This window comes from Myotis myotis, unplaced genomic scaffold (assembly GCF_014108235.1).
Source record: "Myotis myotis isolate mMyoMyo1 unplaced genomic scaffold, mMyoMyo1.p scaffold_m19_p_5, whole genome shotgun sequence".
In the NCBI taxonomy this organism is placed as follows: domain Eukaryota; kingdom Metazoa; phylum Chordata; class Mammalia; order Chiroptera; family Vespertilionidae; genus Myotis; species Myotis myotis.
The window spans coordinates 29,734,609-29,750,682 of NW_023416357.1; the positions used below are offsets into that span (position 1 = coordinate 29,734,609).

Sequence of the window (16,074 nt, forward strand, 5' to 3'; positions counted from 1 at the left end):
TGCAAGCTTCCACTTTGGTCGCTAACTCACAGTTGCACCAAGCCCAGCTGACCAAACCCACCAGTCTCCACCAGCACTGCTGGACAGAGGTGCCCCAATCTAAGCAGCGGCCCTAGGGGCAGTCACATTGTCTGTGCCCTGAGGCTGGTCAGCTTGTCAATCACTTCAGGCTTCTGCACAGCGAGGATGTCTGAGGCCTCACATCCTGCGGATATGACCACTCCTGTGCAGTGACCACTCAGTGCCAGGTTCTGGGCCCACAGATGTGGAGAGGAGGTCAGGAGCCCTCACCTGGCCTCAAGCACCTGCAGCCTGGAAGAGGAGGTGGACTCAAACTCAGAACTTCCATCCTGAGCAGAAAGTGCCCTGAGAATATCAGGTATGTGTCATGGGCCCACTTCAAATACACGCAACACACTGTGAATATAAAGACATCAGCAGGTACAGTAGGTGGATGAAAAAGACACAGCATGCAAATGCTAATCAAAGAGGCTGCAGTAGCTGCATGAGTATCTGACAAAGTAGACTTCAAAAAGGGGATATTCCCAGGGACAAAGAGGGATATCACATGATGACAGACGGTTCCGTTTTCCAAGAAGACACAGCAATCCTAAATGTGTGTTCACCTAACAACACGGATGCTTCAAAATACATAAAAAGGTAATTCATCAGAGACTGCAACACTGCTCTCTCAGTAATTAAGACAATGAGTAAACAATACCAACAGGATATGGAACATCCAAACAACAGACATGAACGAATTGGAACTTACAGAACACTCCATCCAACAACAGCAGAGTACACATCCTATCATTCATCAGGACAGATTACATTCTGGGAATTAAAACAAATTTAAAAGAATAGAAATGATATGAAGTATATTTGCTGACAATTATGGAATTAAACTAGAAAATATATCAAAAATTCCAAAATGTTTGGAAAGCAACCTATTTCTAAATAACCATAGGTCAAAGAGAAAGTCTCAGAGAAATTTAAAAGTCTTTTGGACTAAATGAAAATAAAAATACAACATATCACACTTTGTAGGTTACAAGCTGGGCAGTACTTTGATGGAAACTGATAGCATTAACCATTTATATTAGAAAAAAGTCTCAAATCAGTAATCTAAGTTTCCACTATACGTAAGTAGAATAAAAGAAATCCAAATCAAGCAGAAAGATGGGAATAATAAAGAGGAAACAATCAGTGACACTTAAATAGAAACATGGATAAAAATCAATGAAAACAAAAGTTGGTTCCTTATAAAGATCAACAAAATTTATAAGCCTCTAGCCAGACTGATCAAGGAACAGAGACACACAGATTACTAATATCAGGAATGAAAGAAGGGACATCACTATAGACCCCACATACACTAGAAGGAAAAGAAGAGAATACTGCTATGAACTTAGTTGTGCCCCCTCTGCGCCCCACCCTCTCCCCTACCACCAAATCCATAGGCCCTAATCCTCCATTTGACTATATTGGAGACAGCGGTTTTCAGGAGGTAATTAAGGTTAAATGGGGTCATGAGGTGGAGCTCTGTTACCCTAGTAAGAAGAAAAAGAACTCTCTCTTTACCATGTGAAGGTGGCCATCTGCAAGCCAAGAAGATGCTCTCACTGGAAACCAAATCAGATGGCACCCTGATCTTGGATTCCCAGCCTCCAGAACCATGAGAAATAAATTTCTATTGTGTAAGCTGCCCAGTCTACAGTGTTATGGCAGCCCAAGTTGACCAAGACACATACTATACCCACAAACCCAACAATTTAGATTAAATAGACAAATTCCTTGAAAAACACACACTACCAAAACTCACTCAAGAAAAAATAGATAGCATGTTTAGTCCTATGTCTATTCTGAAAACAGTGGTTTCACTGGTAAATTCTACCAATTTAAGGAATAAATAATACTAATTCTCTGCAACCTCTGGCAGAAAATGAAAAAAAATTAAAAATTGCCAACTCATTTATAAGTTCAATATCACCCTGATACCTAAAAGCAAAGGCATTTCGAGAAGAGAAAACTACAGACCAATATCCCTCATGAACAGCCCATCCATGAAGAAAATGACACCCAGGCACAATCATAATCAAATAATCAGCTATAAACAGAATAATCGTTAAAACAGTCATTGGGCAGAGAAACAAAGATGGGAGTAACAGCAGATGCCTCATCAGAAACATGCGTGCCAGAAGACAGTGGGGCACTAGCCTGAAAGCATGGAGAGAAAAAACTCAGACCTAGAATTCAACACCCTATGAAAATACCTTTCAAAAATGAAGGTGAAATAAAGACTGTTTCAGACACATGAAAGCTGAAAGAACCCAGCTGACCCAACTAGAAGAAATGTGAAAGGGTGTCTTCAGGCCAAAGGAAACCGATACCAGATGGTAACATGGAACACAGAATGGAACACAAAGCACGGATTTGTTCCTGCCACTAAATATCTTTAAAAGATAATCGACTGTTTAAAAACAATGATAACACTGTATCATGGCTTTATAACACATGTAAATGTCAAGGGTGTGGCAAGGATAGCACAAAGGCCAGGGGGGGAAGTGGTGGGGGTAAGGGTCCTACACTACCCCTGAAGGGGCAGAAGGTAGCCTCCAGGCTCCACACTCACCCTCCCTGCCTGACCCACACGGATGGGCTGCACCCCTCAAGCATTTCTTCTTTGAAGTTAGCACAATGTGCAAAAGTGAGGGGCTTCGCGTTCTAGTGCTTCTGATCTTTCTGTGTGTTTCTGCTCACCACTGCCAGAGGCTGGGACCCAGTGAACTTCACCAACCGGGGACTGAACAATACCTTCTCCAAGGAGCCTGAACCCAGGTTTGGGGAAGGTCTTTCACATCTAAGTGTGCTCCTCAACTTGCTCTGGCCTGGAGAACCCTTCAGGGTCTCTTTTCACTGTTGGAGCTAGTACTTACTTCTTTATATTTAAGTCTCTCAAATCACACACAAAAAGATTAAGGGTATAAAAAGCTAATTTTTTTAAAGTGCACATATTTCAGAGACACATACTAAAACATATGAAAGAAATAATATGTCAGGGATTTGCTTCTACAACAAGGGAGCAGAGTGGTGTCTGAATGGAATTGGATCAGCTAATATGGGTGGTTGGCCATCTATGCTGGCTGAAGAATAACTTGGGCTCATTAGAAAATTGTGCCCACTTTTGTAAAAGATGTGAAAAGATCCAACTTTTCAAAGCACTAAAAAGAGAGAAAATGTGCCATAAGAATAGGCATACTGCAGTCGATTGGTTTTCAACAAGGGTGCGAAGGCCATTGAATGGGTAAAGGACAGTCTCTTTAACAATGGTGCGGGGACAACTGGGTATCACAGGCCGGAGAATGAAGATAGACCCCCTACCTGACAGCATATAAAAAAATTAAGCAAAATTAGTTAAAAGACCAAAGTGTAAGAGTTAAACTATAAAACTCTTGAAGAAAACATAGGGCTACATCTTCAGGACCTTAAATTTGGCAATGGATTCTTAGAAGTGTTATCAAAAGCACAAGTAAGAAAAGAAAAAAATAGACAAATTGGATTTCATCAAAATTAAGACTTATGCTTTAAAGAACACTCTCAAAAAAGTGAAAAGACAGCCCAAAGAATGGAAAAAAAAAAAAACATTTACCAATCATATAACTGATAAGGATCTAGTATTCACACTATACAACGAACTCCTACAACTCAACAAGAAGACAAACAACCCAATTTAAAAGTGGGAAAACAAGTTCAATAAATTTTTTTCCAAAAAAAATATAGAAATAGTACACAAACACATGAAAATATGCTAAACACCATCAGTCACTAGGGAAATGTAAATCAAACCCGCTATAAGACCCCAGGTCGTATCACTGGGATGGCTATAATCCAACAAGTCTTGCTGAGGCTGGAGAGCAATTGGGACCGTTGTGCACTGCCAATGGGAACGTAAACTGGTGTGGCTGCTGCGCAAACCAGTGCGGCATTTCCTCAAAAAGCTAAATGCAGAGTCGCCATATGACCCAGCAACCCCACTCCTAGGTGGGTGTCCAAGAGAACTGAAAACCTGGCACCCAATTGCTCACGGCCACATATTCACAGGAGCCGGGAAGGGGGGTAACCCAAATGTCCATCATCTGGGGGATGGACAAACAAGGTGTGGTCTCTATAGAGTGGATATGACTCGGCCACAAAAGGAGTGAAGTTCTGTTGCTATAACATGGGTGAACCTTGAAAACGTGGCGCTATGTGAAAGAAGGCAGACTTGAAAGGCCACACATTGACTCCGTTGATATGGAATGTCCGGAAAAGGCAAATCCACAGAGACAGAAAATAGATTCATGGTTGCCAGGGGCTGGAGGGAGGAATGGGGAGTGAGTGCTAGTGGGTACAGAGTTTCCATTTGGGGTGAAGAAAATATTTTGGAAGTAGACAGAGGTGGTAATTGCACAACTTTGGCAATATACTAAATCTATACTAATAAAAGGGTAATATGCTAATTAGGCCAGACATCTTCCAGACGACCTTCCAGTCGTCCTTTCTGGACAAAGCCATGGTGGCGGTGGCTGTGGCGGGGCCGAAGCAGAGGTGGTTAGCGGCGATCAGGCCAGCAGGGGAGAGCAGTTAGGGGAATCAGGCTGGCAGGGAGGTGAGCAGTTAGGAGCCAGCAGTCCCGGATTGCGAGAGGGATGTCCAACTCCCGGTATAGGCCCAAGGGGTCCTGGATTGGAGCAGGTGCAGGCCAGGCTGAGGGCACCCCCTCCCCCCTCCCTGCACGATTTTGTGCACCAGGCTTCAGGGAGCCCTGAGCCACGGGCTGTGGTGGGTGAGCGGGGATAGGGTCCAGGTGGCCACAGGCTGGAGCAGGAACAGGTGGATGGATGGTTCAAAAGACCTAGCCTTCTCAGGCTCACCGGTGCCAGGGCCACCATGCCCACACTACCCGAGAAGCCAGGCCCTCGGTGGCTGGATGCCTGTATGCAAGACCCTCCCATCTGAACTGCAGGCCTTTCAACTCAAACAGGAGAGTCCTGAGCCAGCCTGGGGGAGAGCAGGCCAGGGAAGTTCCCCTGAACCCCAAGAGGAGCCGGGCACTTAGTAACCAATTCAGCCACTCCTCAAAGTCCAAGGTGAAGGGGACAGCTGACCTGCACCAGCCCCAGGAGACCCTGCCCTAGCAGCACCATTCCCCAAATGAGCCTGAGCCTCGGAGCAGGGATATGGGGTGAGGGGACACCCGGGAAGATGGAGAGGGGACCAGGGAACACTCGAGGAAGGGCGGCTGACCCCCTCGCTCTCTATCCAAAACCCTCCTCCTCACAGCAGGAGCTAAGACATGCTCCAGGCTCCTCTGTGTGACTCCTCCCCAGCCTTGCACACTACCTGCCCCCCCCCCCCGCGCGCCCAACCCCCCACCAAGCCACATCTCCCTGTATCTCCAGCTCAGTGTTCAAAGGACCCTAAAAACACAGGTTATGGCAAAAAGCACCAAGAACAGATACATATCTCCAGGTACCTCTCTACTGGGGATATCGGAGCTGACAGTTGCCCCCCACCATTTCCCCAGCCCAGTCCCAGTGTGAGTAACACAGCTTGGAGTCTGATCTGTGCCGAATTCCCAGCCTAGGAATCATAAATACAGGAGGCGGATACCATGCAGTAGGTTCTCCATTTTACTGAATATTTGTGCACTCTCCTCAAAAAGGTGAAGCCTCCTAGGACTGAACCAACCTTCCCACAGACATGCGGGAGGGACGCAGGCCCCAGCCCAGGGTCAGCTTCCTTCTCTGTCTCTGGGGGTCAGGGTCCTCGTAGCCTGAGGCTGCCCAGGGCCAGGTCCCTCCAGCAGCGGTGGAGGCATGCAGGGGGCTGGGTGCCACATATGGGGAGCAACAGGTGCATCGAGCCCGACTAGCCAGCTTGTGGGCCTTCATCCCCCACCAACCTCTGAGCTGATTGTGTCTCAGAGAAAGCTGAACTTTTGCACAAACCTTCTCTTACAAGAGGCAAAAGGAATAACTGTCCTTTTAAGAAAAATAAAAGCAAAAAACAAACAAAATTCCTCCCCACCCAGCAAGCACCCCCACCCTCTTTCCACAGGGCATCATTGCTCTGGGACCAAGCCTGGGCAGAAACCACACACAATCTGGGTCCAGACTCCACCAGTTGGCGCCTGGAACTCCTGCTCTGTAAAATAGGGTGACTTCGGCCACCTCAGGAGATGGCAGAAACCCTTCGCCAGGGCCGCACCTGCCCACCAGTGGGACCGCAGAGTCTCCTCCACCCTGTCTAACAGGCTCCCACCCAGGAGCCTGCAGAGGCCAGGCCTGGTGTGGGGCAGAGGCCAGCCAGGTTTAGGAGCCACCTCTGCCAGAAGCCCCCTGCAGAGTGCCCTCAGCGGAGATGTCCAGTTCACAGCTGTCAAGTACCCAGAGCCTGGGGACAGATGCCCAGGGCACACACTTAGGACCAGAGCCCATGGCTGGTCCCACGGAAGCCATCTCCCCCGCCCCCACGAGGACACCAACAGCTGGAGGCCTGCTGGATGCTTCCAGGGGACAAGTACCTCCGGCCCTAGCCCTGGGAACCAACCAGGAAACAGGAGGGAACAGGGGCTGATGGCCCAAGGCCTCTGACCTCTGACCCTGAATAGCACCAGCCAGCCCCTCCCAACGGGGGTCACTGGGGCAACTCCAGGGTGGGCAGCTCCCTGAGGGTCTGTGTCACTCACAAAGTATCCACAACCTGGGATTTTCAGCCACTCAAACCAAGACTTTAGGGGGGAAACTTTCTTGGTGCCACTAACTGAAAGGGAGCGAATTCCTGGAACTTGGGCCCTTCCGCACTTCCCAAGTGTGAGAACCAAGCCTGGTGCTCCATGCCAGGAAGCAGAGGCCGAGCTGTGCCAGGGGCCGAGCTGTGCCACCCCGGCTCTGGGGGCCCCCAGCCCAGCCTTCCACTCCCAGCTGCCCTGGTGAGGGCTCAGGGCATGGGTTCAAAGCCCACCATCTGCCCAAAACATTTCTGAAAGAAACTGGGCTAAGACTGAAGGGCAATTAAACCAACTGCCCTAAGGCGGGTGGGTCACAAGCAGGAGCTTCAAATCCCTGCATGGGGGGAGGGGGAATGGGGACTGAGGCTACTGGTGGGGAGAACTGGGGACCATGGTCAGTGGAAGTGGACAGGCTGTCCTCAAAAGTCCCGATTTTATTTTTAAGTGAGAAGCTGCTCGTCGCACCCCAGGGCCTGGAGATGTGGGGATGGGGCGGGAGGAGGGTGATCCAAGGAAGGATGGGGTAGGAGGACCTGTGGCAGGAAGGCTCCCCACGAGCGCCTCCGTCGCGCAGCGGGGCCACGGAGCCCGCCCAGGGCACTTACCAGGGCCGCTCTGCACGGAGGCTCAGGCGCGCCCGCGGGGGAAGCCCGGGCCGGGAGCTGTGGCAGCGCGGCTGCAGGCTCTCGCATCTCGGGGACCAGGCGCCGCGGCAGCCGCGGAAGGACGGCCCCACCCCGGCACGCGAGTCCGCCCCGCCCCGGAGCCGACCGACCCGGAGGCGGCAGGGGGCGCGCGCGCGGGCCCTCGCCTGCCCTGGTCCTCCGCGTCTGTGTGCGCCCCTGCGGGGTCGCGCCCGGCGCCCCTCTGTCCCGGTGGCCTCCCCAGGAACTGTCCGCGCCGCGGTGGGCGGTGCCCTGTGCCTCTCGCGAGGCCCCCATGCTCCCCTCTCATCCTATAGCCCTTGTCCTCATCGTGCTTCCCCTCCACCTGCGCCCGCGTGGCTGGAGCGCACACGTGCGCGGTGCCCAGGTGCAAGGCTCGGGCTATCCTAGCGGCGGGCGGGGGCGCGGAGGTCCCGACCCCAATAGGTAGCAGGAGGACAACGTGTCCGGCCCCGCCTGCTCCAAGGGGTTGTAGTGGGAATCAAAAGGTTTACAAACTACAAAATTGTAATACTTTGGACCCTGAACTTCCCAGGAACCCCCGCGTCGTTCGTGCGATGTCCCAATCCGGGATATTTCGGGTCCCACCGGGTGGGTGCGCGCAACGTGGACGCCCTGCTCTGCCAACCCGCACTCGTTGGGCACCGGGACCCGCACGGCCAAGCGCACGATCCTCTTCCTGCCTTTCCTGCCTGGACCTCCGGCGAGGGGCACCTGACCAGCCCTCGGGCACGCTCCCTCGTCCTCCACTCTTCCACACTGTGGTCCTCAGGCCCCTGTCCTCCTCCGTCCTGGTGGAGACCTCTGGACTTTTACCCACACGCCCACCTCGAGGCTCAGACCCGAGTCCTTCCTCGGAGCTTTCGGCACTCACCCTGAGCCCGGCCTCACACCCTGAGGTCCCTGCCCAAAGCCGGAGAGGCCCCAGACACCGCAGCCCACTCTAAGGCTACCGTCCTGTCCTCACTGGGTCCTTGGGTGAGGATTAACACAACAAAACAAAACAACAAACAAACACTGCAGCAAAACAAGCAAGAATGTATTGGCCGCAGCAAAAACACACTCAAATGAGACATTTATTGAAGCTGGGGGCAGTGAAACAGAAAGGGCTGAGCTTAGAGGCAGCAGGAGAGCCCGGGCGGGGCCACTGGGGCTCCCTGGGAAGTCAGAGGAAAGGGGGCCTTGGAGACAGGTTCGGGGGTGAGCCCAGGATGCGTGGTGGGTCCTTTGAGTTAAGGGTATTTCTCTCTCTCTTGCAGATGGAAATCTCAAGGAGGTCTCAGGAGAAGGTCTCAATAGAATATGTATCAGCTTCCTAGGTGTGTCCTTTCAGGGTTGTGGTCTCCACTGATTGGTCAGTGCCAGGGCGAGGTCATTAGTCGATGCAGCTGGTCCTGAGGAGCCATACTGTTGCTTGTCTGGTTTTGCTGCTTTTCTGGACTTGGAGCTGAAATACAACTGAGGCCTAGATGCTATCTTTCAGGAGGAAAGTGGGAGGGGGGGTGTCTAAACTGCATGACCAGCGATATGAGAGGTCAAGGGTCCAGACCTGTGTGTGACCAGTGATATGCTAGAGGAAAACAGGTTACCCTGGGGGCGAGGTCCTTGTTTTCCCAGTTTTGCCGCTTGCAAGGCATCCATCTGGGGCTTCCAGGCCCATCATCCTTGCTCTGCTCACGTCTAACTGCCTGTTACAACTATACACAGAAAAGTTGGATAACTCTCAGGTTACAGGAGAACTTTAATCTTTTTCTTTTTTTTTACTTTTTAAAAATCTTTTGCAGGAAGTATATTACTTTTTTGGTAGTTTTTTCTCTGTTAAAGAAAATAAGTAAGTAATTGTTGGAGTAGCAGTGGTGACCTGGGTCAGTGTGGGAAGTCCAGGCCTGTAGGGGAGCCCTTGGATGTAGGAATGAGGGCAGACACCTGGGTGAACACCCTGAGGAATTTGAGCTTTGTAGTAAGAGCCGACACTTCCCCTGCATGGGAGGACAGCACCCCCACACCTCAGGGGACCCCCTGCTAGTATTTTTGTCCAAACACCAGTCATACCCACCCACCCCATCCCATCAGGGAACTGGCTGCAGCCAGACAGGTGAGGCCGCACAGAGCAAGGTGCTGACGACAGCCAGCGTCCACCTCCCCCTCCTTCCCTCAAGCTGCCCTGGATGGGCACAGGCCACCCACCTCGGCCACCCTGGGTGCAAAGCCTCAGGCAGGCAATGGAAACAGGATGACCCTCCCCAGGTAGGCCACCTCCCCTGCAGTCCCAGGGCTCCCAGGGGAGTGCCCTTGCTAGGAGCCTCTGGGGACCCCTCAGGATAAAGTGGCTCCTGCCCTCCTCCATCTGAGGCAGTTTTCCCAGGAGCTCAGTGGGCACATCTTCCCTCTGGCAACTTCTTGTTCACACAGGTCCTGGGCGCACACAACAGTTGGCAGTGTACATCCAGGCATCCCCTATGCCCTCCCCATCGGGACCACCCTGCCGGTACTCCCACCACGCGGGTCCAGGTGCAGCGGACATACCCCCATCACAGTGCAGGGGCCCTGATCCAGGCCTTCTCAGCAACCCCCAGTGGATGCCCATTCTCTTTCCCTCCAGTCAGGACCCCCCACTGCAGACAGGCGGAGTCCTGCTCCCACCAGGTGAGGAGGAGTGCCTCTTTCCTGGCCCAGCTGCCCAGAGTGGCAGGAAAGGGTGCTGGGGAAGGAGAAACCCTCAGGTGCCACCTCTCTCCCAAATGTCTGCGTCCAGATGTGGCCATCCCAGGTGAGAGCTCAGTGCTGTGACAGCTAGCTTCATGAGCTGTGACCACTCCAAGAATGGCCCTGCAGCCACTGCGGCTCCCGGTGCCTCCCCAGACTCTCCATCCGCAGGAGGTCCCAGGGCAGAGGTGGAGAAAGGGGCAGGGCCGTCCAGTAGATACCCATCTCGGGAAGCCAGGAGCCCCCACTGGCGCAGGGACATTGAGTCAATTAATTGGAGTTCAAGGGTTGTTCCTGAACACCAAAGGCCTGGTTGTGGCAGACTGGCAAATGGGTACAGAGGGCAAGGAGGTGACATGCTCTCAGGAAGCGGCTGGTCTGTCCCTGCCACTCACCTCCACCTCCCAGTGCCCCTGCCGTGGTGTCAACAGCCCAGCCTCTGGTGGCCCAAAGCCCCACATAGCCCCACCTCTGCCGGCTGATGCACCTCAAAGGTGTGTCTGGGGGGAGCCCCCACCAGGTGACCATACTTTGCAGGTTCCTCTGCTAGCAGGAAACCAGATGGATTCCCCACCTGAAGCAGACCTCAGGGTCTCACCCAACATGGGTGTCTAGCAGGGAAGCCACTCCTGGGTGCACTCTCCTTCCAAGGAAGTGGGGAGTGGGAGACCCACACTTGTGAAGAGGGCAGAGCAAAGACCCTTCAGGGTTTGCAGGTGCCGTTCCCTCTGACTGGAATTCTCATCCCTGCAAATTCTGGCTTGTCCTACTCCTTCAACTTAAAGGTCTCCTTCAAGAAGAGGCCACTTTTATGCCCTTCACCAACTGATATTTGGGTTTACGGTGGGGACAGTGCAGGAACTTTCATTCACCTTGTACCCTGCTACAGCTCCATAGTCCATGGGGGGGGGGGGAGAGGAGAAGGAGGGGAAGGGGCAGGGGGAGAGGAATGGGGGGAGAGGGGGGAGGATAGAGGAAGGGGGAGGAAAAGAGATGGGGAAGAGGGGGAAAGGGGGAGGGCCAGCTTACTGTACTTTATTTCCTGACATACTTACTCTATTTTATTTCCTTTCTTGCACACCCCCAGCCCGACTGAACAAAGACCCATTTGCTTGGTTTTCCTTGAACCTGCTGTTGTCCTCCACATCCTGTGGCAGCTCTGCAAAAGCTGTCCCTTCCGCAGGGTTCCATGAGTCAGACCGTCTCAATCCCACACACAGGGACGGCTCCCCCCGGGCTGCTGCCCACTCCCTGGCTACCCGGGGCCTGCCCCATGTTGGTTCCGGTTCCTGGAGCCCGGGCCTTCCTCTTGGTTGACTCACATTTGCTGGAGCACACCCTTCAGGAGCTAAACGTGGGGGAAACCTCTTGAAGACTCAGTCCACCTGCACAGCTGGCGGACGGCTAGACAAGGACAGGATTGAAGATGAAAACAGCTTTCCCTCCACATGCCTGACGTTCGCTGCTCCTGGTGCAGCCATCGTCCCCGAGCCTCACGGGGGCCTGTGCCAGGCCTCTCGGGAGGGTTAGGGTCTCCTTGTCCCCTGTGGTCCTCAAGGCAGCCGTGTCCATCTGCAGTGCCGGACACCAGTGCACCCTTCCTTCCAAACCAGCCTCACCTGTTCTGGGAAATGCCCCCCCCCCGCCCCCACCTTTGTTTTTAAATTTTCTTCCCTATAGTTTTGTTCTTTCATTTTCCCCTACCAGATATTCTATTTTTAATTTCTACAAGTGAATTCTCATTCTGTATTCTTTCTTTCTTAAAGGATCTGTTGGTTTTCTAATGGATGCAGTGTCTTCAGTCATCTCTGGGATGCAGGCTGTAGAGTGTAGGATCCTAAACACTTCAATTGCCTTTCACAAACATCAGGCGAACTCTGTGGGGCTTCATACAGGAGGGAGCACTGCCCTGCACAGGCACTCTGAGGGGTGGGCGTGTTGGGTGGTGGGCATTGCAGGCATGTTCTCAGTATGGTGGTTTCTCTGACCTCCTGCTTGGGGGTGAGGGGCTTGTCCTGCAGGAACCCCCAGGACTCCCTCATCCCTTTGTGGGCAGCCCTCTGTCCCCCTTTGCTGCCACCACCTTCCTGAGCCTTCCCAGTCTCTGCAGGGACTGGCACCTTCTTCCTTCTCCCCTGAATTGTCTGACCCCAACAACCTTGCATTGCTGAAGGCAATGTCAAGAGGAACTTTCCATCTGAAAGCCTTCCTCAATTATTGGCAGCTAGTGTGACCTATTTAAGACACCCCTGCTGGTCTACGTGTCATCTGGTGGGGAAAGCTGACAGGTTAGACGTGCCCTCTGCACTCCCCGTCTCCCAGTGTGACATGGCAGGGTCAAAACTCCAACCTAACCACTGCCAATCATGTGATCTCTGCCAAATTATGGACCCTCTCTGGGTTTCCATTTTCCTATCTATAAAACAGGTCTATCTAGACCAATGGATCGGAATAGATCCAGAAATTACTCCTTACTTGTGTAGTCAATGATGTTTGACACGGGTTCCGATTCGACGGGAAAAGAATAGTCTTTCCAACAAATAGTGGGTCAATAGGGTCTCCACAGCAAAAGAATAAAGTCAGACCCTTACCTCACACCATATGCAAAAATTAACTCAAAATGAACCAAAGGCCTAAACATAAAAGACAAAACTGTTAGAAGAAAATGTAGGGGAAACACTTCATGATATTGGATTTGGCATTGATATCCTACATGACACCAAAAGCACAGGTAACAAAAGAAACATTAAAATTTACAACTTTTGTGTACAAAGGACACTAACAAGAGTGAAAAGGCAACCTATCATAGAATGGGAGAAAATAACCACAAATCATATATCTGCAAAGGAATTAATATCCAGAATATATAAAGAGCTCCTACAATTCAAAAATAAAAAGTCAAACAACCATTTTAAAAATGGATAAAGGGCTTGAATAGACATTTAAAGAATATATACAAGTAGCCAAAAAGCACATGGAAAGATGCATAACATCACTGAACATTGGGGAATGCAGATCAAACCACAATGAGATACCACCTCACACCCATTAGAACGGCCATTCTTTTATTTTTTTAAATATATTTTATTGATTTTTTACAGAGAGGAAGGGAGAGGGATAGAGAGTTAGAAACATTGATGAGAGAGAAACATCAATCAACTGCCTCCTGCACATCTCCTACTGGGTATGTGTCTGCAACCCAGGTACATGCCCTTGACCGGAATTGAACCTGGGACCCTTGAGTCTGTAGGCCGATGCTCTATCCACTGAGCCAAACCGGTCAGGGCGGCCATTCTTTTTTTAAAAAGTGATGTGAAGTTGGAGCCCTCTGCACTATTGGTAGGAATGTAAGATGGTGCAGCCACTGTGGATAGTATGGAGGTTCCTCAAAAATTTAAACATAGAATTACCACATCATCCACCACTCCCGGGTACACAACCAAAAGAATTGAAAGCAGGAACTTGAAGATATATTTATTTGTGCACCCACCTTCACAGCAGCATTACTCACAATGGCCGACAAATGAATGAATGAGCAAAATGTGGTACAGGTATATAATGGAATATTATTCAGTTTTAAAAAGGAAAATCTGACAAATGCTGTGATATGGATTAACCTTGAAGATACTACACTGAGTGAAATAAGCCAGTCAGACAAAAAAATAGTGTGGTGTCATTTATATGAGGTCCCTAGAGTCATCGAATTCAGAGAAAGAAAGTAGATGGTAGGTTCCAGGGCTGGGGAGTTAGTGTTTCATGGGGGCAGAATTTCATTTTGGGAAGATGAAAAAGTTCTGGAGATAATGTAGGTGACAGCTACACAATGTGAATGTGCTCAATACCAATGAACACTTAAAAATAGTTAAAATATAAATTTTATGTTCTGTATATTTTACCTCCCCCCACCCCCATAAACATACACACACACATGTAAGAATCACCACCTTTACCTATTTATCCACCAGATATGTATGTTCCCACTATTAAAGGCAGACATGGGCCAGCTTCCTGGAGCCTCTAGTCTGAGGTCAGACACTGATCAAATAATCACATGCACACACTCACACACATGCACTCGTATACTCATGCACACTCACATGTGCATGCCTAAGTCCACCCTGCACTTAAGTGCTAGAGAAGCAGCAAACTCCATGCTGGCTCCAGGCCCATCTGTCATGTGGTGTGAGGGGCCAGCTCCTCAGGCCCCTGCCTTCCAGGGCAGCACAGCTGCACCTCCTAGTGGGCACCTTGGTCAGAGAGAACAGGGGGAGACCCAACAGGGACTCCATGGGGACAGACAGCCACACAGCAGGCAGAACGGATCTAACATCTGCTCTACCTGCAACCCTCTCCCTCCCCAGGTGAGGGGTAACAGTCCCCATCTCTGCCAGCTTGGGCCCTGGTGGTGACACCCCCCCCCCCCGGGTCCCCAGACCCCCACCTGCTCCCCTCCTTGGCCAGATTCACCTAGACTGGGACAGGTGACTCTCCCAGCTGGCAAAGGTGACTTCAGTGGTGACCTGGGTGGTGGCCAAGGTCAGGTGTCCTGACTGCTCTTCATGAAGAACTGAGCGGGAACTACAGGAGTCTTGAGCAGATTGTTCATTTATCCGAAAGTCAAATTAGGAGCTGGGTCAACACATGTTCAAATGGCAAGAGAGGAAGTCATGAGAGCACGTGACCAGGGGACGGGGGAGATAGGGGACTTGGGACTGAGGATAGGCGACAGGGGTGGGGTGAAGGATGAGGGAGGAGTTATGGGGAAAAGGGAAGGGGACCAGGGGACAGGGACTGGGTACAGTGGTGGCCTCGGCAGCTTGCCTGGCTTAGCCTCCGTGACTGCCAGGCCAGGCCAGCTGCCGACAGTGCTTCCTCTCTCATCCTAGCACCTGACTCCAAGTGGACCAGGTGCAGCTTGAGCAAAGCAACGTGATGAATGTAACGCTGCAAAAGTCTGTTTCTACTAGGGTGCTGTTGCCTCCCCATCACTGTCTCTGGTTTCTCAGTAGCTGCTGTAAATTCCATGAAGGCAAGTCAGAACGAGGTGGCTGGAGTCCCTGAGGTGTGACTGCACTGCCCCCATGTGGCAGACGGACTGTTTGTGGGCTGCGTTTGGTGTCCTTTACCTTCCAGCTCTTCTGCCAGGGCTTGCTCACCACCCTTCAGGTAGCCTTGCCCTCCAGCAGGACCTCTTCCCTCCTCCCAAAGCTGACCTGCCTCTCTGGCCTTCCAGAGAGCAGGCTTGTGTCCCCCCACCCTAGCCCTCAGTGGCTGCCCAACACCTCCCCATTAACCATCCCCCACGTTCCCCATGTCCCCAACTCCTCACTGTGCCTCCACTGGCCAAAACCTTTCACTCCCACTGAGAGGTCTGTGCCACACACCTGAGCATCAGTACCAAATACCTGAGACTATCTACCACAAACCTGGGCACATCTGTATCTTACCTGACAGTATCACCACATACCTGTACCTTACCTGAGTATCAGCACCTGAGCACATCTGTACCATGCCTGAGTATTGGTATCACAAACCTGAGCACATCTGTAGCATACCTGTTAGTATCTTCACCACATATCTGTACCTTACCTGAGTATCTGCATCATACACCTGAGCACATCTTTACCTTACATGAATCTGCACCATATACCTGTGAGTTGCGGAGAAGCCCACACTATTTTCATACAGGAACTGCTCTCTCTGCCAGTGAGGGAAGGAGACCTTAACTCACCTACAATCCGATCTTCTCTTTGTAAGTGTCCGTCTCCCCTTCCCTAATCCCGTTCGACATCATACAATCTCCTCAGTGGCTGGTACAATGTGAGAACAGGTCTCTCAGCATCCAGCCTATATGGCATCGAGTGATCCTTGAAGATTGAACCCGTGTACCTGAGAGAAGGTGTCTTACCAAGGCCTTGAACTGCCATTGCT

At 51.3% G+C, this 16,074-nt stretch overlaps 1 protein-coding gene across 3 annotated transcripts in view; it reads right to left on the reverse strand.

Annotated features, from left to right (window-relative positions):
- Window positions 1-7,521, reverse strand: part of AHRR (aryl-hydrocarbon receptor repressor) — a 73,783-nt gene extending 66,262 nt beyond the window's left edge. Inside the window, exons 1-2 of one of the 3 annotated variants that reach the window (XM_036309578.1) lie at window positions 7,378-7,503; window positions 292-417 (exon numbers count right to left, since the gene is read on the reverse strand). Coding sequence is in view for 1 of the 3 variants with exons in the window: in XM_036309576.1 (XP_036165469.1) it covers window positions 7,378-7,464 (87 nt within the window). In the remaining 2 variants the exon portion in view is untranslated. Of the gene's footprint in view, window positions 1-291; window positions 418-7,377 lie in introns of all 3 variants that reach the window. The other 2 variants (XM_036309576.1, XM_036309577.1) reach the window with 2 other exon arrangements.
- Window positions 7,522-16,074: the final 8,553 nt, after the last annotated feature.